The sequence below is a fragment of the Chinchilla lanigera genome, unplaced genomic scaffold, assembly GCF_000276665.1.
Source record: "Chinchilla lanigera isolate Chin_1 unplaced genomic scaffold, ChiLan1.0 scaffold00008, whole genome shotgun sequence".
Classification (NCBI taxonomy): domain Eukaryota; kingdom Metazoa; phylum Chordata; class Mammalia; order Rodentia; family Chinchillidae; genus Chinchilla; species Chinchilla lanigera.
Window position 1 is genome coordinate 2794861 of NW_004955409.1, and position 26091 is coordinate 2820951.

Genomic DNA, 26091 nt, shown 5'->3' on the forward strand with positions numbered 1-26091 from the left:
TGTAATCCCAGCACTCAGGAGGCTGAGGCAGGAGGATCGTTGTGAGTTCGAGACCAGCCTGGGCTACAAAGTGAGCTCAAGGCCGGCCTGAACTGCATGGGGGGGGGGGGGAAGACCGCTATGTAGTACAGCACTTGCCCAGCATGCCTGTGGCCCTGTCTTAGCCCCAGCACTGCAAATAAAAGCCAAAACTGAAAACACCCTGAAATTCCATGTTACCTGTCCACAGCCAAATAGCTGGTGAGTGAGAGAACTGAGATCGTGCCAGGGTCTGTGGAAAAATCGGAAGTAGCTCAGAGGACAGCTTGATGGTAGCCACCCTGCAGGGCTCTGAGAAGAGGAAGGGATGTCTTTCCACACCTTCACTGAGTCACCCACTGAGGATCATTCTGGCAGCCTTCCAGCACCAGGCCGGCCTAGGAGAGGCTTGGCTCTGATACGCCTTTCAGAAATGCAGCCAAGGAAGAGGGCGTGTTCTACCTACAGCTAGGAAGCAGGAGCCTCTTACTGGTTAAACCTCTCCTGGCATCTACTTCTGCCCCTCAGAAGAGGCAGCACCCAGGTTAAGTAAACACCCTGGAATGTCCTGCAAGTGGCACCCACTAATTCTAGTAGGGAAGGTCACTGATGATTTGGGTTGGTTTGTTTTTGTTTTTCTGAGACAGGCTGTCACTGTGTAGTCCAAGCTGGGCTTGAACTATCTAGGTAAACCCAGGCTGGCCTCAGACTTGCAGTTCTCCTGCCCTGGCCTCCTCAGTGCTGGAATGACAGGTGTGCACCACCATGCCCATTCATCTGAGAGGAAAAGCTCTTATGAATTGCCATTATTGTTAGAAGACATCAGTATTCAGTCTCGTAGCCATTGCACTTTACTGTTCCCGGCATTTGCTTGTGAATCAACTCCTCAAATGTCCTTGGAGACAATACCTTTCTAAGAGCAATTTTCTGCAGAGTACAGGCTCAACTAATATTTACTGAACCCCTAACACATACCAAGCACTATGCCACATTCATAATTATCTCATCAAATCCTCAAAACAACCACACAAAGAGTAAATTAGTGTCCTCAATTTTTGTTCTGTTTTGTTTTGGTGTTTGATACCAGGAATCAAACTCAGGACCCTGTGATTGCGGATGGTGTGCCGCTGAGCGACACCCCTGGCCCAGTATCCTCAGTTACTACAGATGAAAAAACTAAGGCTCAGAAGAGTTAGTGAGTGCCTGGCTTGGGAGGATGGAGCTACGTGGAGGGTGGCTTGAGGATTTCAGCATCAACACTGAAACCTTACCGTCCTCTTCCTCCCCGCCCTGACAGAGTGCAGCTGGGAAAGCAGCTGGCTAAGAACGGCGAGCCCGAGCTTGGTGGCAGCACTGCAGTGACCCCTCATGATTCTTCCACCAGTGGGTTGACCAACTTTACCAAACAGCAGGCCAGAACTGAATAAACACAGCTGCAAACCCAGCTGTGGCTGGACCTGCTGTGCTATAGTCTGCCCTGCATGGTCCTGCCCCTCCCTGCCCAGCGCACCCTCTGGTTTGGGGCTTGGACCGCAAGCCCTTTGCAGGCAGCTGGTCTGGAATTAACCACCCTGTCCTCTCCAGCCCATTCTTCCTGTTTTCCAATCACCTGACGTGCTTCAGTGCAGCTGTCTTCTCTGACCTGTGTTCACATCGTTCATATCCCAAGTTGAAAAATAAAGATGATACAAAGGAGAAAAAAAAAAAAGAAGAGTTAAATCTCTCCCACAGTCACACAGCCAGTGTTTACTTGCAGACCTAGAAGGAAAGCACAAGGTCCTGACTCAGGGTCTAGCATGATCGACAGAGCAGGCTGATGTGTCCCCTAAATCTCCTCAGGTCCTCTGGTGTCACCTGTGAGCATGTCCAAGGATGAGGAAAAGCTTCCCTGACATCTGGAGGAGATGAATATTTCTATTTCGATTCCTACAGTTCTATATTTCACCCTAAACATCCAAACTTAATCTGGTTTTCAGCAAGTCCATTATGAATTCCTGCCACATCTGGGACATTACTCCTGGAGAAAGTGGTGAAATGGAGTTTCTTAAGAAGCAAAGTGTGCCGGGCATGGTGGCACATGCCTGTAATCCCAGCACTGGGGAGGCTGAGGCAGGAGGATTGCAAGTCTGAGCCCAGCCTGAGCAACTGAGTGAACCAGCAAGAACTTGTCTCAAAATAAAAACATTTAAAAAGGGAAAGTAGCTCAGCATGAAGGCCCTGGATTCAGTCCCTAGAACTGCCTCACCCACCCCAACACACAAAGCATGTCAGGTTTGGTGGTGCAAGCCTTGTAATCCCAACTGCTCCAGAGGCTGGAGCAGGAGGATCATCAATTCAAGGCCAGCCTGGGTAACTTAGCAAAAGTCTCTATCAAAATTGGAAAAAAAAAAAAATTAAGAGGTCTAGAGCTGGGTGTGTTGGTGCATGCCTGTAATCCCAGCACTCAGGAGGCTGAGGCAGGAGAATTCTATGCAAGGTGTTTGAGACCAGCCTGGGCTACAAAGTGAGCTCAAGGCCAGCCTGAACTGCACAGGGAGACCCTGTCTCAAAAAGCCGCCCCTCAAAAAAAGGTCTAGATAGTGTTGCTCTGTGGTAGAGCATTTGTCTAGCATGGACAGAAGCCTAGATTCAATCCACAGTGCCACAAAAAAGAAATGGAAGGAAAAGAGGAGAAAGAAAAAGAGGAAGAAAGAAAGAAAAGCAGAGGACCACTGCCACCCTGATATGGTTAATTTTGAGGACCTCCTTGTTCCACCTGGCTCCTTTTGCACGGCTCTTTGGTCAGAGGGCCTTTAATTCAGTGTCTGACTGGTTTAAAGTATGATACTTTCCTCCCAATGTGAAGAGTTGGGAGCACATTACATACAGTCTCTCGCTAGCTACTAAGTGTTTCCTAGCAAATATTATTGCATCTTTTTCTTTCATCTTATTTTAGTTCCTGTTTCTAAAATAAGACTATGTGGTGATGGGTTTTCTTCAGATACACGTTATCAGAGTGTAATCACAAGGCTTCGCCAGCCTCCTAAACCCATGTTCAGTCAGCGCCGCAGGTGGGCCAGAAGTGTTAAAAAAAAAACACTGAGTAAAGCCGTGACCAAAGGAAAAAAGAGAAAGGAGAAAAAGAAATCTCTCACTACAATCTATTTTCTGTATCAGCAGTCAGTATGACATTTTAAAACCAAATCAGAGTGGTGGCTCTTGCCTGTAATCTCACTATTATGGAGGCTGATGCAGGAGGATTGCTGCAAGTTTGAGGCCAGCCTGGGCTACATAGTGAGTTCAAGGCCAGCCTGAACACAGCAAGACCTTGTCGCAAAAAAACCCAAAATAAATAAACAAACAAGAAAGTAAACAAATGAATAAAGCCAAATAGGACCAGGTCAGCTTCTTGCTTCAGAGGCTCCTGGCTTCCACCACATTTAGAGTGGAACTGGAAAGTCCTTCCGGGAGTCCTTACTCAGCATCCCCCGCCCCCCTCAAGGATGCGCTTCCCCCCAGGTACGGCTGCAGCCTCATTTTCGTGGAGCTCTGCTCAAGTGTTGCCTCCGAAAGGCCTCTCTGGTCACCCTCATTCTGGCCTCTCCTGACTCTGCGGCCTTTGTAGTTGACGTCCTATTGCTTGTTTACGCAGTGTGAGTTCAGAGGCGGGGCGGCATCCACAAAGCCCCGGATGTGCCATAGATAATCACAACATATTTAGAAGTAAGTAAATGGTGGCTGTCTTGCTATAAACCAGACGTTGTGTTCCTCTGAACTAACTCTCTACATTGCACATTTATTCGAAGTGAATCCATGCTAGCTTTTAGAGATTACTGCTTTAAAACCACCAAAGTGGATGAAACACTTTTCTAAAATTTTGTTCAAGATGGAAAAATTCAGTAGTGTGCAATTTCTAGAATTACCTCCTAACCGCCACACCTTTTTTTTTCTAGCACTGGAAACTGAACTCTGGGCTTCACATTCTTGGCAATCACTCAAGCAGCAAGCTATATCCCCAGGCTTTTTGAATTTTTATTTTGAGACAGGGTCTCAGTAAGTTGCCCAGGTTGGCCCTGAGGTTGTGATCCTTCTGCCTCAGCCTCCTGAGTAACTAGGATTACTACAGATGTGCACCCAGCCCTCTACATCTTTTTTTTTATTTTTTTGACACAGGGCCTCCCTATATATATACAGGCATGCACCACCACCTCTGGCCTTCCACACCTTTTGAGTCATGTACCTGCACAACTTTCCTACATCTTGCCCAGTCTCACTCAATCACACATACGTCTGGTCCCTCCTGAGGTCCTGGGACAGGTTGGAGAGTTGCTGGAGCCTTTGAGGGTATCTGATCCATTGTATTCTCTCCTGGTCACCTGGGCAGTGGGCTGTAGCACAGGCAGGGGAGATTGGAGCACTGCTTCATACAGCCATGCAGAGTCTGACCTCTCCAGCTGAGAGAGGGCAGGCCAGAGCAGAGCCTCAGGGAGGCCAGAGGACAGAGGAGCGGAACTAGGGGGGCAGGTGGGAGCACCACTGAGCCACGCTTTCTCACCTGTGTTTGGCTCCTGGGCTGTGGGAAGGTTCCTGCTGCCATATGGGACTGGATTTTGGAAAATTAATAATGAATTATTCGGTGCTGCTTAAATTCTCAATGTTGTCAGCATAAAATGGAGACCTGTGCTGGGATTAATATCGATGGACATTTATTTAGAAATTAGGATACTCACTTACGTGTCTTTGATGTGCCAGGCACTGTGCTACATACAGGTGCACATTGGATGGAGACCACTACAAAGTGGCTCTGGGCAGGATCTGTGTTAACCAGCTGGCTTCTCATGTTCACTTGGGAGTCTGCCCGAGACCTAGGCCCCGTGTCTGCAGATGGCAGCCTGTAATGGCGGGTGAAGCCCTGGCACCTCAAAGGACAAGACAAGGCCATGGCTAAGGACACCTGGCTCCAACCTCACCGAGCTAGATAAAGGCTGTAACTGCAGGCATCTCACTCCTGCGGTGAAGGCCTTCCTGGAGACAACATAGTTCTCCTAAATTAACATAAAGTATTACTTGAAAAAGTCCTTAAAAGGATTCCCAAGGTCCTGTGCAGATTCCTGCATTGTCTTCAGTATTCCCCCTCTTTGTTCCCCCTATAATACATAATAAATACAGGCCTCCTAGGGAAGTTCTTTGTCTTAGCTCCCAGAATCTCGAATTCCATGTGAGGGTCTGGAACCTCCTAGAGCTCTGCAATAGCAGCAATCACACCATTTGTCACTTTTATTTAAGCCTTCGCCATCCACTTGTTTGTGAGACTGTGGCCCTGATCATCAGTCTGCAATAACTAGGGGATAATATCAACACGATACATGTTAATCCTCACAGTGGCACACTGTGAAGGATTCCTGTCAACATCTACTGTTCGGGGACAAAGACACCGAGGCTGGACTATTCAAAATGCAATCCCTGTCCATTATGAGGTCCAGACCAAACAGGAGAAGCCTTTAAGCAAGGTAAGATAGCAATATATTTCCGTGTTTGAAAGAAAGCATGAAACAACAAGAAAAGAAACTAGACTTAAGCCCTCTATGCTTTTTGGACCTCGTCATCAGCCTAAATGATAAAATTCAGGGATCAAAAAGTTGGGACAGGGGCTGGGGATTTAGCTCAGCGGCAAAGCGTCTGCCTGGCAAGCGCAAGGTCGTGAGTTCGGTTCCCGGTACCGGAGAAAAACCAAAAAAAAAAAAAAAAAAAAAAAAAAAGTTGGGACAGCCGGGTGTGGTGGCGCATGCCTGTCATCCCAGCACTTGGGAGGCTGAGGCACGAGGATCCTTGTGAGTTCGAGACCAGCCTGAGCTACAAAGTGAGCTCAAGGCCAGCCTGAACTGCACAGTGAGACCCTGCCTCAAAAAGACAAACGAAACAAAACAAAACAAAACAAAACAAAAAGTTGGGACAGAGTTCAGCAGGTCAGGAAATAGTGTTTAGTGTCACAAGTTTCCAGTGTAGGTTTTAAAAAATGTATATCTGTATTTTATAGATAACTATATATATTAACTATATATATTTAGTTATCTGTATTCCTGTTCCCATTTATTCTGACAAATTTTAACTCTGTCACCAAATGCGTACATTTTTTGTTTTGATAACAAGTTCTCACTTCTCCCTGTGGCTACTCATGACTGGCCACTTCTTCTTTCTGCTAAATTAAAGGACTTTATTGCTCTGTTTACAAATGTGCTCATCTAACTTAAGAGGCTGACATCACCCAGTTATTCTGAAGAGACACTAAGAATCAGGCAGATAAAAGTCTTTACATTCACTTTTGAAGGAGAGTTTATTCATTCCCAATGGTTTTTACATCTTCCTTTAGAAACCTCATTCCAGACACAAGTGAATACGTTACATCTTTGAAAGCAGAAAGAGCTTGGTTAATTAAAACAATTTACACTGACATAGCATTAGGTCTGGGGCTAATTCCAAGGGGCCAAAAACTGCACCTTTCTGGGCCAACCCGAGACCTTATTATCAGGTTATCAGGGTAATAATATTTTACATGTCATATAATCTGCTTTTTTACACATTTATTTACCACAAATGTTCAACTTCACCTTTAAAAGGCAAGTTAGTCTTTCTTTCTTTTTCTCTTTTTCTTTCTCTTTTTCTTTTCCAGGACTGGAGATTGCACCCAGGGGAATCAGCAAGTGCTCTACCACTGAGCTGTATCCCCAGCCCTGGCAAATCAGTCTTTAATTCCTAACCCATTGGCTAGCTTTGATGGAACAGTTTCAGAAGAAAAATAAAACCATGTAGATTTTTTCCCTCAATAACCGCTTAGCCAAATGGATGCTGCCAATATAAGTTTATTTTTTTGTTTGTTTGTTTGGGTTTTTTTGGTGCCGGAAATCGGACTCAGGACCTTGCATTTGCCAGGCAGGCGCTTGTGCCACTGAGCTAGATCCCCAGCCCAAAGCCAATACAAGTTTAAACCATTTGCAGTTTATAAAGTATGACTTCTTTTGTTCTCGTCAAAACAATACACAGAAAATACACAGGAGGTCACGTGTAACAGGCATCTGAACTGGGAATATATTACAGGTAGCTGGCATGCAAGTATTTTACATGTTTAAATGCAAAGAAAAAAATGCTGCTTATTCATTTCCTGGAAAAAATGAACTTAACAGAGTTAAGATAAAGTTTAATTAAAATATAAATATTATTTTCCATGTATATAGTTTTTCCCCCTTAAAAACCAAGTGGCAAGGATTAGAATTTTAGGTCAGAATAATTTCTTTCTTAACTAAAGATTGTCACTGGCAACATTTGGTACTAAAATAAAATTCCCTTTAAAAGCTTATGTTCTGTGCATCTCATTTCACCATAGGGCAGTTCCTGTCTACCCGCATTTAAGGTTTCTGTCCCGGGTGGCTGCTCAGGGCGGCGTGGCTCGCTGCTCTCTGCCAGCAGTTTGGCTGTGCTCAAAAACGCGCATGCGCACGAATTTACAGAGAGAATTTACGGAGAACCTGCTGTGCTAGCTCAGCATCTCTCTGCATTTCCACCTCTTTCCCCACTGATTCTAGGGAGAAAAATAGAATATATTTTAAAATATCCTGTCTGGTTTCCCATCCCCCCTCAACTTTTTTTTTTTTTTTTCATTTTTCAGAGCTAAGGACCCAGCCTGCGCCTGTGAGGCCAGCTCTGTCCTGAGCGACATCCCAGCCCTAACCCATCCTTTCTGAGAAACCCAGAGCCAAAGACAACAAAGCTGCTGGGAGCACTGACGCCCGTGCCAGAGGCAGTGCGAACGACTCGGAATCACAGGCTGCATGTTTGGGAGGTGGGAGGGGCTGGGAGACCATGCACTCCACTCACAGAGGAGAGCAAGACCGGGCGGACGAGGGCCTGCCCAAAGCCTCAGACAGCTGGCATCCTCCTCATCAGCGTCGTTTTCCAAAAGTATCACCTGGCGGCGAATGGAGCATAATTCTTGTGGGATCGGAGGCCAACCAAGTCCAAGCAATATTTATTAAGCACCATGGACAAGGCACCTTACTAGCTGGTACTACAGATACGAAGATTGCCGAGACACAGTCCCTGCCTCCAACGGTTGAGGAAAGGCCGCAGGCCATGCTTCCATCCCTTCCTTCCTTAGCAGACATAATGCCGGCCAGGGCTGAGGTTGCTGGTGAGGGTCTCTGCTGCCCTGGCCTGCTGGTCATGGCAGGTGCCACTCTCTCCCTTCTCTCTCAGCTAGCACCTGTCACACCGCCGCTGTGCAGGCATGACGATTCTTGGAGCGCTGGGACACTCATCTTTCCTAGGCCTCCAGGGATACCTTAGGACTTTGCCTCCCTCACTGCAGGGGCGACAGAAGGTAGCAGCACCCCAGAGCCTCCTCTCAACTCAGCCTCCGCTTGCTTCCTCCTGTGTGCAGCCCTAAGCCCTCTGCAAGGATTCTGGTCAAGGTACTGTCCACACAGCGTAGCAGAACACCCCATCCTGTACACCCTGGCACGTAACACCCACTGTCCACCCCTCTCTCCCCTCTGGGGTGTGAGTGAAATAATCCTCGTCTCTCCATCACACCGTGCTTCAACTCCCCCTACTCCACAAGATGTGGAAGATGTCACTGTTGCTCAGAATAAAGCGGATTCGGGGGCAGTGGAACACACCGAGGAGTTGAGAATAACAAGGATCTCCCACTTTTGCTCAGTGCTGTCTAGCTTATATAGCGCTGTCATCCAATAATCTGATTACAGTCTCACCACAGCTCTCTGAGGTAGTTAGTGAAGATATTATTCCCATTTACAGCTGAGGAACTCAGGCCTGTGACAGCAGGCAGCTTACCAAAGCCACCAGGCCAGGAAAGCGCGGAGTCAAGCGTCCAGGTCTCCTGACCCCCAACCCAGGGCTTGCCCCCCGGAGAGTCTATAATTGGAGGCAACTGAATGAACTGTCCACGATCGTATCCCTGCTAAGCGCTGGGGATGGGATTAGGGTCCGAGGGATCAGTGTCTCCATTTGTCGGTGTGGTGCCCTTTGCCACCCCCACTAGCTGAGCCAGTGTCCTCAGAAGGACTGCCGTGGGTGAGGCACCGCAGGACGCCTGGTGAGCTGGCTACTCTCGCCTACCTCGGTCTTCAGCCCCGTCCTTTACCTTCTTGCAAGTCCTACACTGGCCTAAGTCTTGCCACACGTCCTGCGATTAGAGCAGTGCTCAGGGTCAGCTTCCAAACTGAAAATGTGTGAAGCTGTCTCCTGGCTGTTTAATCACTGCCCTTACGAGCATTTGGAAAAGAGGCAGGGGTGTGGAGCTCAGGAAACCAATGTAAATCTTTACTCCCATCCTCCCTCCTCCTCAGCCAGCCTGCTCTCTTCACTGGGCTCCACAGCCACGCAGCAAAACCCATCCGGTCTCGACCGGGGACCAAGAACACAGTGCATGTATCCTTGGGGCTCTGGGTGCTTTCCTCCGGCCAGGTGGACCCAGGAGGCTGACCACGAGCTGTCCCTCCGCTGGGCCCGGCTAGGTGCTGCCAGCACCCCCACACCTTTCCTGTGTGTCTCGGTCCTTTAGGCTGGGCAGGGCAGAGGTGAGGATCAATAGGGCGGTGGGGGGCCCACCAGGGACGGCAGCCCAGGCCATCCCCTCTTGGTTCTCTGCCCACTGAAGGGGAGACAGCGCTCACCACGTCATCAGAGAAAGTGGGGAAGTGGGGAAGGAAGCTCAGGATCGTGACTTCCAACCGGACTCCAGAACCCCGCGCAGGCCACGCACCACAGAAACCTGCGCTCGCAGCCTCCTGTCCTCTGCCCACGAACGCCACAGCCACCGAATCAAACTCTAGAGGGCATCGACTTTGCAAAACGCCACTCCACCCACCCCTAAACCCCCAAGCACATAGAAAATCCATCAAGCCAGAATTCTGTCCCTCTGTCTCCTCTGAAGTACCTAGGAGAGGGCTGAGCACACCCAGGCGAGAGGAAGAATCTGCGGATGCTTTTGTAACTTTCTCGAGACTGTGTTAATCTGAGATCTCGCGGATGCTTCACAAAGGTTTGAGGTTTCGAGCATCAAAACTGTTCTCAAGGCAGTGATGGGGGGACAGTGGCTTCCCTCATGCTGGGGGATGGGGGAACTGGAAGCGCTCTTTGGGTTGCCGTGCCAGGCTTCCCTCAAGGAACGGGCTGCTCTCTGGGATTTAACAGGAGACCGTTGTTATTGGAAGATGAGGCCGGGCATATGGCTCAGCAGCATGAGTGCCTGCCTGGCAAGCATGAGCCAAAAGGTGGGTGAACTGCGTGGGCCCCTCTAGGCCCCAAGAGGGGTGAGGAAGAAGGCTGGGAGGGAGGTCTCCTTTCACTCGGTGGTCCAGAGGGAGCCAGCTGCCTCAAGGTAGTACTTGCTGATCTTTATGTACGAAGTATTTGTCTACAGCATGCCCCAGAAGTGGCAGGTGGAGGCTGAGTCGTGCTGATGAGGGTGAAATGCTACACACTTTAGGCAGATGGGAAAATTTTATGCTGGAACAATGAGATGACTTCTAGCTTCTAATTTATTTCCTTTTTTTTTTTTTTTTTTTGGTACCGGGAATCGAACTTAGGACCTTGCACTTGCCAGGCAGGCGCTTGTGCCGCTGAGCTATATCCCTGGCTAATTTATTTCCTAAGAGTTGTTCTCCATGCAGCTGTGAGATATGGGGGCTGGGGACAAACTACAGACTCCAGGGAGTCGCTGCTAGTCTGCAGTGACCCGACAGAGGGCAGGGAAAGAGGACCTGGGAGAGAACATCTCCCTTCAATCAAGTGTCCAGATGTAGCCAGATGCCTACTTGGGCATCTGACAGTACACACGCACACAGACACACAGACACAGGTATTTACATCATGCCGGCCAAAGACGACGCCAGGGGTTGACTCATGCTCGTAAGGATGAGTGCTTCCACAGAAAGCTTCAGGCAGATAGGGAATCCAGGGCTGCATCATCCTACGATTCCTAGATTTCAGAGATTTATCTTCCACATACTGTATGCTGGGGCAGGCGTGGGTAACAAGTCCAGGGGAGTGATTTTACCGCACTACTCTACAGCGGGGAGGGGTGGATATGGGGACACACTCTCTCTGCCATCGCTTGTCCAGGTATTGCCAAATGTCCCAACAAACTACTGAGCAAAACATATACACATAAAGATATTTACATTCTGCCCCACGCTACTCATCAGGAGTGAGCTTCCTCTCACTTGCTTTGGGCAGATGGGAGATGAAGGCATAATTAAATGATTTGATAGGTTCCCCAAAATGTAAGTTTATCTTCTAATAGTCATCTTCAATATGCAAACATGCATGGAAAGTCACCTGTCAGGCTACTTTACAAACACAGGTAATAACAAGACACAGTGATTAGTAATAAATATTTGATCTCATAAACTCTACTATATATGACCCAACTATTTTATAAGCTAAAAACAGTGCTGTAGGTTTACAACATCCTGGTCCTGTTCACTTGCGTTAACACTATCAACCATTGCTTATGTGGATGAAATAGCCATGATCCAATGCTGAAGTATTTTCCTTGCTTTTTGCCAAGCCTTGTCCAGGAAGAGTGAGTGGGAAGGGAAAGGCAGAGCTGAGCCCATCAGGAACTCAGCACTCAAGGACCTCGGTAACAAATGCAGGAGAATAGGGAAGAAAGAGATGCAGGGGAAACAACATCCCACTGGCAACAAGGCAACCCAAAGGGATGGACTTAAAAGCTGTATCCCTTTCACCCAGCACCCAGATGACTGCGGATAAACCAGCAATCTAGAGCGGGCAAACATCCCAACTTGTAACACATCAGTAATTTCACCAGGTATGAATACTCCTACTGCAGAGCCGTGACACAGCACTTGTAGGTGGTATTTCCACCTGCAGACACAACAGATGTGGGTATCTCAAAACATGGGAAGCAGTAAAAGGGAATATTCATGAGTATTTATTACTATTGTCTTCAGTATCAGTTTGTGTGTGTGTGTATGTGTGGGTACCAGCAATCGAACTCAGGACCTTGCACTTGCGAGGCAGATGCTGTGCCACTGAGCTATAGCCTCAGCCTCCAATACCAGTTTTTAATTTCAAGTGCGTATCATTCAATTTTTAGTAAAGGCCGTGTTGGGCTGGGGATGCAGCCTGCTGGTAGGGTGCTTGTCTCGCATGTGTGAGGTCTTGGCTCACATCCCCCCACGCCACCAAAAAAAAAAAACAAAACAAGTTGTGTTGAGCAACTTAGTGCGCAAACTTCTGAAAACCAAGCCACCAGCAGTTGAGTCTGACAGAAGACAAAGTCAACTAAAAAAAAAATCACCAAACAGTATTTATGTCTTTTAAAGACTGACGAGAAAATGTGCTGGTGAACTAAACAATTTGGGGTTTCAAAATGTCAGAATGTTCTGTTGACTGTGTCCTCAAGAATGTACAAAATTCTCAAGAAAATGAGCTACTGGAAGGACCCACCCTCAAGGCACACATCTGAGTACTACTCACGGTACAAGTAAATGTCCGCTTTACAGAGGGCTCTGCCAAAGGCTCCATGGGCCGCGCTTCCTCTCGCCCCTCGCTGCTACCAAGTCACTCAGGACGCTTGGGGACTACGTCTCTTCTGGACTGTGCCCCCTCTGAGGCGCCAGTCACCTCCTTAGCTCTGGGTGTCCCTGGCACAAGGGATGTCATCTTTAGCAGGCTCAGAAGAGAGGGGAAGGGACAGAAGAGTTAAAATGAAGAGGGGGGAAGAGCAGAGGGAGGGGAGCCCAGGCAGGGAGAGCACTATGGGGACAGCAGCTGGCCTCAGCAGGATCCAGGTCCCCGCGACTGCCTGGAGCCCGTGCTGTGTGCTGCTTCCTTCCTTCTCCCTGCGTGCCGCATGTTCCGCGCAAAGGCCCATGCGCGCCTCGGTGTAATCACCTCGGTCCCATCTCCACAGGCTCCATCTCTGAGATGACAAACATCTGGACAAGTGACAATTCATATTTCCCTTGATGTCTGTAAACGTCTGGATGGATCATGTGGACAAAAATCTACACAAGGAACCCAAAGGCCCGCTTTTCATCCTGTAACCTTGTCACACTAACCATAAAGCCATACAAGACAACCCCGCTGATACGTCATCAGCTGGGCATGTGCATTTGGGGATTTTTCTACAACTAGATAGAGGATTTGTGCTCAATGGGTCACGTTTTCTCACCCAGAGGAAGATTGGCAATGCTAACTTCTCACGTGATAAGCAGAACACTTTGCGTATATTGAGCCTAACTCGAAGCTTTGCGTGTAAACAGAGGTAGGCCTCTATGTAATCAGTTAAAACATGGATTCTCAACTGAACGCCTTTCAGTGATTAAAAAAAAGTTCATTAAGAAAGCAAGGGTGACCCAGTATGAAGTGGTTAAAATCACAGTCACGGTGTCACTCTAACATCTGCATCAGTCCATTTGGGCAGGTGCCAGAGGAGCCCGGGAGCAAGAAGAACGTTGTACACACGGCAGAATCCTGGTAAGTAAGTACATAGCGGTGAAACACAGCGGTGAAATCATTAGTCATGTGGTTAACGGAAATGAACAGCCGCTGATGGAATGGTCCCTCGGAGAAGGAGAGGAGTTTGTATCTGCTTTCAAATGGCTCCGTGGTGAAATTTCACCTCTTCCAGTGGATGTTTACCTTCGATCTCCTTCAACCCTTTTCTTACGAACTACAAGTGTGAGAGAGAGAGGTTTAAAAAGACAAAGTGAAGGAAGGCACAGCCTTTAAATTCCAAACAATATTAATTCTACAAAAGAGCAATCCCACACACCTGGAGATGCAAATGATCCTAAACTTCATTATTCAACAAATCATGGCAATAAGTAGAAATGGTAACATAAACCCAGTGTCTGGAGGAATTCAGTTACATAAGGGATGCCTGGTAGCTGGGGCCTTGGGCGTGAGAACCTTCCCATCTCTGTGGAACAGGAAGTCGTCAGCCCTCAGCACATCTTCCTCCTGAGCGTAGTCACCCTGGCTTTCACGAACTGCGGCCACTAGTTCTCGTAGTGGCGGGACACCTGCAGACAGGCCAGTGTCTAAACCTCACCGACACAAAAACTCCTAAGTGTCAGCCTCCACAGACGTGACTCACATGGCCAGCCGACTCAGAGTGCCAGGCTCCCTTCAGCTGTCGAAGAGGGAGTCAGGCTGCCTGGCCCCATCTCTGCCACCTCCTGGTCTTGATCTCCTGCCTCCCCGCCTGCCTGCCCGGGAACTTTTCTGGCGGCCCTTCTGGGGTTCAGCGGAGGTCCTGCCCCGGCTCCCTCTCTACACTGCCCGGCTGCGGGAAACTAGAAGAAGCTGCTGCGCGCAGTCAGTGTCCTCAGGTGCAGGGCTGCCCTTCTAGCTCCTGCGAGCCCCTTGTTTTGCCTGTTTGGATGGGAACCGGCTGAGCTTTGCCTGCGTACCCTCTGAGTGCTGCCTCCAGCCTTCCGGGGGCCGTGCCCTGGTGCTTGCGGTAAGCCCAGCTGGGGCCTGCCAGCCCCCTGAAGCCACACAGCTCGGAGCCCTGCACTGGCCGGGCACGTCTGGGCAGGACACGGGCGCTGACCTTTACCCCCTCCCCCTTCCGCTTCCACCCTGCGGGCCCGTACCATGCTGGGAGGAGGAGCGGCTGCCCGTTCCCTGCCCGAGGTTGGGCGCGCTGTCCCTGTCCCAGGCTGGGGACTGACGTGGCTACTGGCTGGCTCCTGGCTGGCTGCCAAGCAGGCTGCTCTCCATGCCCTTTTGCTTTGCTGCCCCGGGTGGCTGTGAAGTCCCGAGATGGAGCCCCAGTTTTCTGTGCTGCAGTTGATCAGGACGCGCCCCACCTCCTCCTAACAAAGAGCTCAGCTCCTCAGCCAAACATGGCAGCACAGCAGACTTGAGGAAAACGCTACTCTGAACTTCACCTTTGTTACCTAGCACTGTTAGTTTACCTCCCCTAACGCCCCGAAGCATCAGACATCCTCAGACTTAAAGCTAAGCACTAAAAGGCACAGGCAGGTCAGAGGGAGTAGAGGAGACGGCTGTGTGCACGGCTGTGTCTTCTCCAGTGCAGACAGCAGAGCCCAGCTTAGGCCTAAGAAGCAAGGAAAGGAGACGCAAAGGCACAAAGGACGCCAAGCAAGCACGGAGGGCCGAGTAGGAGACAGAACACCGTGTTGCGACTTCACCCCCCGGACGCATGAGGCCTCCCACGACCACCGAACCTCCCGCCTCTGGGAAGATGACGGACACCAAGGCCTGCGCAATGGTGTGGGCCGCTGGACGTGGACCAGACCAGGAGCGGCGCTCCCCGTCGTCACCGGCACGCAGGGTGGACACTCCAAGGTTGTAGTTAGACGTCCCCCAAGCCTCGAGCGCCCACAGGCGGGGACTCGGAGAGGTGACAGATCATGGGTGCGTGACGCTGGGCCGTGGGTGTGTGGCACCGGATTAGTCCATCGGTGGGTTTAGAGCTGGGCGCGCCGCTGGGAGGTAAGCCTGGTGGGAGGAGGTGGTCGCCGCCGGAGTGCCCTGGCAGGGTCCACCTCTCCCTCCTGGTCTCTCTCGGCTTCCCGCCTGCCGGAGAGCAACTTCCTCCGCCACGCCGCCCTGCCCTGAAGCCCCGACATGGACTGAACCGCTACACTCTGAGCCGAACCAAGCCTTTCCTCCTTTGCGCTGTGAGTGCCGGGTCAGTGCCCCAGCAACAGGAAGACAACGGACAGGGACATTACCCAGGTCGTTATTCTTGGTGATGGCAGCTGCCACCCTGGTGCGCGGCCCCTGCTTGGTGAACTGGTACCCAAACTTGAGGATCCTCGAGTTCTCCTCCAGCATCTGCGCAATCTCCATCTCCACGGCTGTGCCCAGCTGCTGCCGCTGGGGAGGCACACGAGCAGGGGCAACCGGGAAGGAAGAGGAAACCGTTACCGGCACGGGAAACGCACGCAGCGATGTGCACAGCATGGAAGGGTCATTCCAGAGGTTTCCTCTGAAACCCGCACCTTGACTCCAGAAGCAAGATCCAGACAGACAGCTGACTGCAGGCGTCTGAAACCGAAAAAACTGGCACGCGCCTGGAATCCGAGCACTGAGGAAGGCTGAGGCAGGAGGATTGAAAGTTTGAGGCCAGCCTGGGCAATTCAGCAAGACACTGCCTCAAAATTAGAAAAATAAAAAAAGCCTGCGGGTGCGGCTCAGTGGCGAGCGCCCCTGAGTTCAAGCTCCAGTTAGAAACAAAGAAAGGTGATCACACAGGTCAAGCTAAGTGACTAATACCTGATATTTCCAAGTTATCCAGCATCGGTTTTAAACACTGGGCTTCTTTTCCCTTTCTCTTTTAAACAGTGCAGCTGTCTTAATCAATCACCATGTGGGTTGATAAGAGGTTTAAAAGATTGGTAAAATCCTGCTTGGCGAGGGTAGGGAAGCAGTGACTGTCGTGCACTGTTTGCGGAGGTAAGTGCGGACTTAGCCTTTGAGGGCGAGTCAGGTATTCTCAGAACTTGAGGCAGGCTCCCCCCAGGGCCCAGCTAGGACCTGCCCTCAGGCCAGGTGTAGAAGCTCCCTGGAGACCTGGGGGGGAAAGGGGGGGCGGAGGGGGGTTCGGTCCTCAGGGCTCCGAGTTGCAAGCTGGAGCCACAGGATAGTGCGAGCCACCTGGCCGAACAGGTGCAGCCCTCACCGCATCGGAGAGCTGGGCAGCAATTTGTAAGGAGGTAAACGCTTATTACCAACGTGAAAGCTCAATGGTAAAGGAACAAGAAACACACTTCCAGAACGTGCGCCGTCACCACCACCAATTACATGACAAGCGCGACCACGGGGGCTTAGAGATTGCGAAGCCGCAGAAGGCTGCACGGAGGCCAGGCGCGTCAGGGGCGGGACGCACTGCTTTGGAGCACTGAAGCCAGGGCCTTGTTAGGACTTTTAAAAAGCTGCGCCCTGTGCCCAGGTGGCACCAGAAGGAGCAGCTGCCGTGGCAGAGGTGGTGGCTGAGTGAGACTGCTGTGGCCCGCAGCTTGCAGCCAGGAGTCTTTCAGGGCTCTGATGCCTTTCCGTGGGCTTTGAGCACTGCGGTGCCAGGCTCAGGGGTGCTGAGGACAGGAGCCCCGGGCAGGGCCACCCGCCCTCTCCTGGGTCCCCGGCAGGGCTACCCCACTTTCTCCTGCTACCCACAGTCCTGGGGAGAGGCCAGAGCCAGGCAGGCCCAGTGCGTGGCGGAGATTCACACGAAAGGGAAGATGACGGCGACTGAGCAGGCCAGCGGGACACCTCCGCCCAGGACACCTGAGCGCAGGGTTACGGCCACCGGCCCGGCCACTCCCGTCCGCACGCCTGGCAGCCTGGCGCCGAGTGCCTGCCCTCACCTGGTTGTCGATCTTGATCTCTGTCAAGCTGTCGTTTTCCCTCAGCGCCTCCACCAGGGCCAGGATCCCCGAGCCCGTGATGAAGTTGGATTCTATGTTCAGGCTTTTCAAAGTCTTGTTCACTTTCAGCATATCTGCAAAAGCCTGAAGATGCAAACACAGGCAGACGTTAGGGCTCCTAAAGACAGGCTCAGTGAATTTCTCACCCCTAAAATGTAGATTTTATTTTATAGCACTCAGAGGAAACTTTCGTTAAGTCACATTTTCACCTCCAAGTGAAAAAGGAGCTTTAAAAGGCTGCCGTGAAAGGCTGAGTGTGGTGGTGCACACCTGTAATCCCAGAACTCAGGAGGCTGAGGCAAGAGAATCTCTGTTGAGTTCAAGGCCAGCCTGGACTATTAGTGAGATCCTTGATCAAAAACAAAAACAAACCCTACAATGGAAAGAGTTTAATCTAGTTTAAATTTATACATTTTGTAGGCCTGCAAATTTAAAAAGATACTGGGCCGGGCATGGTGGTACACGCCTGTGATCCCAGCACTTGGGAGGCTGAGGCAGGAGGATCCTTGCAAGTTAGAGATCAGCCTGAGCTACAAAGTGAGCTCAAGGCCAGCCTGAACTGCACAATGAGACCCTGTCTTAAAAAGACAAAAATAATAATAAAAAAAAAGATACTGGCATAGGATTCTCGACTCTTTAAATGTGAACACATTAAAAAAACCCTGCTATTGTATATTATCACTGTTTTTTGATAAAAGACATTTTAATATTAGGAAAAAAGTAGAAAGGGTATAACCTCAGAATTATTTTTTTCCTTTTACTATGAATGGATTTTTAAAAAACAACCCTTCCCAGTGCCTAGCCTTTGGGCACTACTGGTTTAGTATGTTCACATCAGCTGTTTGATAGTTTGTCTACATGTCCCCCCAAACCTCACATGGGCATAGGACTTTTTCAGAGGTGGCTGAATCCAGAATGTGCAGTGCTGGGATTAAGGGTGCTAATATTAAGGGTGGGTGATTGCTGGATCAGTCCACTGACTGGACTGGCACCGCCCTGATCCGAGCAGATAAGGGACAGAAAGAGGCTTGTCTTGCTCCCCTTGTTGCTTCTGCTGTCTTCCGCCGCCATGAACAGCTGCGCCCCTACCATGTGCCACCCACCCTGCCTTGGAGCCAGTTGACTATGGACTGAAACCTCCACACACTGTGAGCTGAATAAACCTTTCTACCTTTACCTTTGGGTGTTGGATATTTTGTCTCAGCAACGAGAGAAAAATAACTAAGACAAGCTGTAAGTCAGAAACCCTTAAGGTCGTCTGGAATGAAGACACCGCTCAGAACGTGGAAGCACTGGAGACTCCAGTTTGAGACAACAGACTGCAGACCTACCCTGCCTGTCCATCTCCCACCACCATGAAGAAAAGGTGAAAGTTTTCAGGCTGCCGTGGGGGTGCACACCTGTGATCCCAGCACTTAGGGAGACCCACCCAGGAGGAGCATAAGTTCAAGTCCCACCTGGGCAACATCGCAAGAGTCTGTCATCAAAATAAGAAGGGGCTGGGTATAGCTCAGTGGGGTTCATCTCCAACACCCCCCCCCCCCCCAGAAATGAAATCTTACAGTGCAACAAAACAAAATAGAACACCACTGTCTGTTGTTTTGGGAATCTCCATGCTGTTTCCCACAGTGGCTGTGACGATTTTCCGTCCCACCTACAGTGTACAAGTTCCTCTTTCCCCATACCCTCACCAGCATTAGTCCTTTTTTTTTTTTCTGGACAAAGCCAGGGTCATTTTGTGCCAGGCGAGTGTGCACCTCCAGCCATCTCTGACCGCAGCTCTTCTAACGGCTGAGCGGGGTCTCCAGCAGCTTTGGTTTGCTGTTTCCCTTTTCATATACTTGCCGATTGTTATTGTCTTCTCTTAAGAAATGTCCATTCAGGCCATTTGCTCAATTTTTTTTTTTTTGCCCTTGAATTTTTAAAAACATATTCTAGAGGTCAATCCCTGTCAGATGAAGGGTTTTAGACCCCCCTGTCCCTCAAGGGTTGGGTGGTCAAGGAAATGCAGTGCACACACTTAGTGGAATATCATTCACCCGTAAATAAGAACAGAACCCTGTCAGCTGAGGTGGCACAGAGGAGCCCGCGGGACGGTAGGCCACGTGAAGAAAGCCGGGTGGGGACAGGCAAATGGCACAAGTGCTCGCCCGTACCTGGAGGTTAAAGAACTTGATCTTAGAGATGGGACGGCAGAGTGAGGTCACCAGAGACGGGCAGGGCTGGGAGGTAGAGGGGTCTGTTAACGGGCACAAGATTAGTTGGGAGAAAGGAGTTCCTGTGTTCTGTTACTACAGTCGATAAATTACTGTGCATTTCAAAACAGAGAAGAGGATTAGAGCTACCCACACAGATGACAAAAGCTTGAGGTGGTGACTATGCTGATTACCCTGATTCTATCATTACATACTGTGTATATCAAAGTATCAAGTATCACGCAGTGCCACAGAAATAAGTACAATTATTCCGCATTCTGCATATTTTAGGAAGGCCATTATTATTATTTTGTTTTTGCCTTTTTGAAACAGGTGCTCACTATGCAGCTCAGGCTGGCCTTGAGCTCACTTTGTAGCCCAGGCTGGTCTCAAACTCGCAATGATCCTCCTGCCTCAGCCTCCTGAGTGCTGGGATTACAGGCATGCACCACCATGCCCGGTTGAAGGCCATTATCTTAAGGAACTGCTGAAACACAGAAAATGGGAAAACTGGTGGAAGAAACAGCACCAAAATGTGGTTGTCTGAGATACCAGAGCGAGTCCCAACTGAGGCAGCTCATCAAAGAACTCCATGGGGAGAGAGCGGGGAGACACGATGGCTGGACCAGCTGGGGACACCAGTACCCCTGGAGATGGAAGCAGCGAGAGACTCAGGCACCCCAGGCCTTCACAGGGAACAGGAGAGGGGTGCCCCGGGAATGAGGGACAGTGACATGTGCCCTCCCAGGGACACAGGAGAAATACAACTCCTGCTGGATGTCAGATACGCCGAGTTCATGTCCCCAAAATGGAAGAATGAACGCCAAGCAACAACAGAGGTTACGAGTAGGCAAGATCTGTTGAGACACAGCTCCTGAGAGACAGGAGGGGTCCCCAAAATGGGGTGCCACCAAGACAATTTCTCCAAGAACGTTTTATAGAGCAAAATCACGAGGTGGGTACATGTGGGTCAAACTATACTCAACCAATAAGATTATAGGTACAGCTGGCTACTAGTATTGCTCCAATAGGGAATCAGGGCACATACCAAGGGTACATAGAAAAAACAAAGAGCTTTTTAGGAAGAGCTGGGTTCAGATGCTCTGGTCACCCACCTGGGTGGCTGATGCCTATCTAGACTTTGTTGGACCAGGTGATACCAATTATAGCATAATCTCAAGCTACAGTACTGCTTATCCCTCAGGGAGGTATGTAGGCCTGGTCATCCCATCCTTATCTTGAAGCCTGGTCTACTTCAGATGTGCCGCCAGCAACAGTTGTGACATGCTCTCATCTGCACTGACTCCCCGAGGGTCTAGCTCTGTCTGACTGTCTATTAATTTCTACCTAACTTAGCTGTCTATAATAGCAGGTCACAGAGCCCAGCCTTCCCAACTGTAGCAATGATGACAGTGAATGCTGGGGCTCACGTTGCTGCCGGCCCCTCAGACCACCACAGGGAAGGCAGCTGGAAAGAGGACTCCTTCCTATTTCCCTTCCTCCTTCACCACCCACCCATCCACCCACCCATCCATCCATCCATCCACCAATCTATCTACTCATCCACCCATCTACCCATCCACCCTCCACCTATCCATCCATCCATCCATCCATCCATCCATCCAACCACCCATTCATCCATCTATCCACCCACCCATCCACCCACCCACCCATCCATTCATCCATCCATCCATCTATGCAACAACCCACCCATCTACCCATCCACCCTCCACCTATCCATCCATCCATCCATCCATCCATCCACCCACCCATTCATCCATCTACCCACCCACCCATCCATCTACCCATCCACCCTCCACCTATCCATCCATCCATCCATCCATCCATCCACCCACCCATCCATCCATCTACCCTCCACCCACCCACCCATCCATCCATCCACCCACCCATCTACCCATCCACCCTCCACCTATCCATCCATCAATCCACCCATCTACCCATTCATCCATCCATCCACCCTCCACCCACCCATGCACCCACACATCCACCCACCCATCTATCCATCCAGCAGGTTCCCCCATGCTCCAGAGTAGAGGAGACAGAAATCCCTGTCTTTGGGAGCTTATATTTGGGCAGGAGGGCAGAGTCAAGGAGATGATAATTAAATTAGCCAGCTGGTCAGGTGTGACAACTGCAGGACAACAAAGAGCCTACTGTTTGAGAGAAAAGCCCATAGTGAACCATCTTCAGGACTGCAGAAGAAATGATTCTAGTTTATACAGACCAACCTATCCTCCACTCACAGATCCAATGAGTAACCAGAAACTGCTGGGCACGTCAGAAAAACCAGCCTCTGACAGCACAAAGCCAAGGTGACTGAACGGGATGGTATACCAGAGAAGGAACAAAAGCCAAGGCGGAAACCCTACTCGTGTGACTACAGTCACTCTGTTCTCCTCTTCCCAAGAACAAGAAAGGAAAGGCACTGTACACGTGGAATAAAAACTAGCTATTATATCGATGATGATGATTTCATTTTTTTAAGACTCTCAAACCCACGGTGATCCTTTGGCCTCTGCCTCCAAAATGCCAGGATTACAGGTGTATACAACCACACTTTATATATATATATATATAATTTATTTTTTTTGTACCAGGAATCGAACTCATGACCTTGCGCCTGCCAGGCAGGTGCTGTGCCGCTGAGTGATATCCCCAGCCCTGTATTATATATTTTTAAAAGAGGAATAAGAAACATTTTGAAAGCCAAAAATATTACATTGAGTCAGAAGAGAATAATAAGCATTGGAAATATAAAATGAGCATGGTGAGTTGGAAGACAAAGCTGAGGATATTTCGCAAGATGCTGATAGAAAAGTGTCAGGACAATGTCAACAGACACGGAGGGAAGATGTAATGGTCCAACATAAACCCAAGAGGAGTTCTGGGAGGACCAAATAATAAATTAAAAAAGACAAGAAAAAGAGAAACTCTCAACAACGGGAACACTTTCCCAGCGCTGGAGAAATCACTAACTGCTGAGTGGAAGAGTGAGAAGACTCCTGTCGGAGCACACAGGGAAATGTCAAATTCTGAGAGTCCCAGGGACCTCAAAGTTTCCACAAGAATGAGTCACCTACAAGGGAGTGACAGCCAGCACTGTACTGGTCACCGAGCAGGTTGCAGGCCTTCAGGAAGGCCTTCCCCTTCAGGAAGGGGAAGGGTTTAAATTCAGTTTTTTTGTTTTTTGTTTTTTTTTGGTCTTTTTGAGACAAGGTCACTTGCCACAGGTTTGGGCTGGCCTTGAGCTCACTTTGTAGCCCAGGCTGGTCTCGAATTGGCAACGACCCTCCTGCCTCAGCCTCCCAAGTGCTGGGATTACAGGTGTGCGCCACCATGCCCGGCGTTAAATTCAGTCTTGTAACTGAGGTGCTGCGGACAGGCTCTGGACTCTTAGAATCGAGCTACCTAGGAAACTCGGACGCCCACCTGTGCAGAGAAGCGCGCCAGCTGGGATGTGCGACTCTCACAGGTGGCGGGGCCGCAGTGCAGAGACGGGAGGGGAAGGAGGACAGGAAACGATACGGAAGTGGCCCACTGGGAGGAGCTCGGCCCAGCCCAGGCTGTGGCGCAATCCCCAGGTGGCCAGCGCACAACCACCTGGAGTGATGGAAGACAACAAGGAGAAGAACGAAGACGCGCTGCCAATGGCGCCTGCTCCTGGGGCACAGGAGGACCTGAGCTGCTGCACTGGGTTTACGCGGAGAGGACGAGGAGGAAGAGAGGAAGGACCTCAGCAGGAGAGCAGACCAGAGTCTCCCCTTCGGCATGAGCGACATTTCGCGCCAGAATGGGGTTCTGTGTCGTGAGGGGTTGTCCTGGGCGCCAGGGGACGGTTAGCAGCTGTGCTGGCGGTCCGCGGCACGCCTCCGGGTCACTGAGACTGGATCACCTCCAGACAAACTGCCCTGCCACGCGTCCCCAGGACGCCACCGCGGGGCTCGAAGAATCCAGTGTGTGCCAGGCAGTGGTCTGAGCTGCAAAGAAAGCTCACGGGTTTGGACGGAAGGTACGGTGCACACGCACATGAAAGTGTACTTCTTAATTCACACGAAACGTGCACAATGGAAGCCGAGCCCAGGCAGGGATGCACGGGGCCCTTCCTCACGGGGCGAGCTGGGGTCTCCTTTCAGCTTCAGAATAACAAGATGTCAGCGCGACCGAGGACCCTGGCCCTCGGCAGGCATCCTGCTGATTTCTTCTACAGACCAACCGGGGGTGGCCTCGGGCTGTCGCTTTAGTCCCACAGGTACTGGGGCGTGGGTCACTTGTGCTGGGGATGATGCTGTCAGGAAAACAAAGGCCAGATTTCATAAAGGTTACATAAACGACGAGAGCAGAAAAGCATTCTGAAAAAGAGGGTTTTGCTCTTCGTACTTCCTGTGATTGTAGGAAAATGTGATTTTTTTTGTGCAGGTCCAGCGGCAGCTGCAAGAATTGAGCATCGTAGCTCGAGGGCCCCGTCTGTGTGGGGAAAGCACAGAGGGTGGCAAAGGGGTCTGGGGAGGATGGAGAATGCCACATCGTGAGTTCAAGCTCCACTTTGAGATGGTGTTTTGAATATATTAAAGAAACTATTAAAATCAATGTCACTTAGTGATTTTATTTTTCCTTTTTCTTCTTCTAATACTCTTTTTTTTTGTCTTTTTTGAGACAGGGTCTCGCTATGCAGTTCAGGCTGGCCTTGAGCTCACTTTGTAGCCCAGGCTGGCCTCGAACTCGCAAGGATCCTCCTGCCTCAGCCTCCTGAGTGCTGGGATTACAGGCGTGCGCCACCATGCCTGGCTCCTCTTTCTTCTCCTTCCGTTTTCCCTTCCCTTCTTCTTTTCCTCCTCCTCTTCCTCTTCTTCAGGACAGGGTCTCGCTATGTAGTCCAGGATGGCCTCCATCTCACCATTCTCCTGTCTCAGCCTCCCAAGTGCTGGGACTATAGGTTTTCTTTGTACTTTTTCTGATGTGGCCATAATTTAAAATGACATATACATCCCACTTTCTTTCTACTGGATAGTGCTGAACTTCTGGTTTCTATGTGGCAATGGCATCGTGGTTAATAATGTGTCTACACATCCGGGCCTTTAGTCAGGGCAAGTTCTGTTCTGCACCCTGAAGCCATGGCCACAGGCAGCACCTGGCCGAGGGAGCTCCTCCCGATTACAGGTAACTCACGTTCGCCTCCCGGCTTGGCCGCTTGCTGTGACCCCACTTCCTGAGCGAAGCTGTCTCCTCTGTAAGGTCGGGTAACGTCACCTCTTGCCCAAGGCTCGCCTGTTCCCTGATAATCTCGGAAGCACCTTGTCCAGCCTGGTTTTGGACTTTACATGGAAAAGCCTCCTGGAATTCTTGGCTTTCGTGGTGATGATCTGTTTAGTTTTGTTTTCAGACAGGGTCTCACTGTGTAGTTCAGGCTGGCCTTGAGTTCACTATGTAGCCTAGGCTGGCCTCAAGCTCAGTGTCATCCTCGTGCCTCAGCCTCCCAAGTGCTGGGATGACAGGTGTGTGCCACCATGCCTGGCTTAGCAGTGATTTTCAACAGAGTAACTGTGAGCAACAGCCATAATCATAAGGCTCTTGAAAAGTGATTTTAAATATAATTTTTAAAAATTTAGGGCAATACTGGGATTGATCTAAAGGCCTCGTGCATACTCGGCAAGTGCTCTGCCACTGAGCTACATCCCTGGCCACGTAATTTTAAAATACCGTATTGAGTTAATGTAATTATGGTTGCTACAAACCCCGAAATTGAAGGTTTTCATATTGAAAGCAAAAAACTCTTGATAGGGACGTATGGAGACAGAAGCCAATGACACAGTCTTGCTAGGTCCTGGTAGGCTAGCAGGATGGTAACCAACTATCGTTAAAAGCAGGGTAAGATTCAGACATACAAATAGCATCCACTAGAGACACCTCCTAGCCGCACATGTGTATGTGCAAAACGAGGACTTTCTCACAGGGCTTCTGATGAAACTCTGGGCCTGCGACTACCAAGAAAATGTTTCCTAGCCAGGGATGGTGGCACACGCCTGTCATCCCAGCACTAGGGAGGCTGAGGTAGGAGGATCTCTGTAAGTTCAAGGCTAGCCTGAAGTACACAGTGAGACCCTATCTCAAAAAATACAACGACACAAAAAAGAAAAGAGAAAATATTCCCTAAACCTTCACTCCTTTCCCTTGGTTCTGCTTCTGTTCTCTGCTTACCCTCAGCTGGGAGGGGCAGTGAGGGAGGACGGGGTGGTCTGATGTTTCGATCAGAGTGGAAGGGAAAATGATGATTTTCAGAAAAGAGCAGTAAATCATCCACAAGGAGGGAGAAATGGATGGGTGGGTGGATGTGTGGGTGGGTGGATAGATGGGGGGTGGATGGTTGGATGGATGGATGGATGGGTGGATGCAGGGATGGAATATGCAGACTTATGCAACTGGACCAAGCC

At 50.0% G+C, this 26091-nt stretch overlaps 1 protein-coding gene across 2 annotated transcripts in view; it reads right to left on the reverse strand.

Annotated features, from left to right (window-relative positions):
• Positions 1–6312: 6312 nt before the first annotated feature.
• The window catches only part of Tmod2 (tropomodulin 2 (neuronal)), a 41545-nt gene continuing 21766 nt past the window's right edge, over positions 6313–26091 (reverse strand). For both annotated transcript variants that reach the window (XM_005376636.1, XM_005376637.2), the window contains exons 8-10: positions 17388–17531; positions 15753–15897; positions 6313–13717 (exon numbers count right to left, since the gene is read on the reverse strand). In XM_005376636.1, coding sequence (XP_005376693.1) covers positions 13683–13717; positions 15753–15897; positions 17388–17531 — 324 coding nt within the window. In that variant the 3' untranslated portion in view covers positions 6313–13682. The remainder of the gene's footprint in view (positions 13718–15752; positions 15898–17387; positions 17532–26091) is intronic.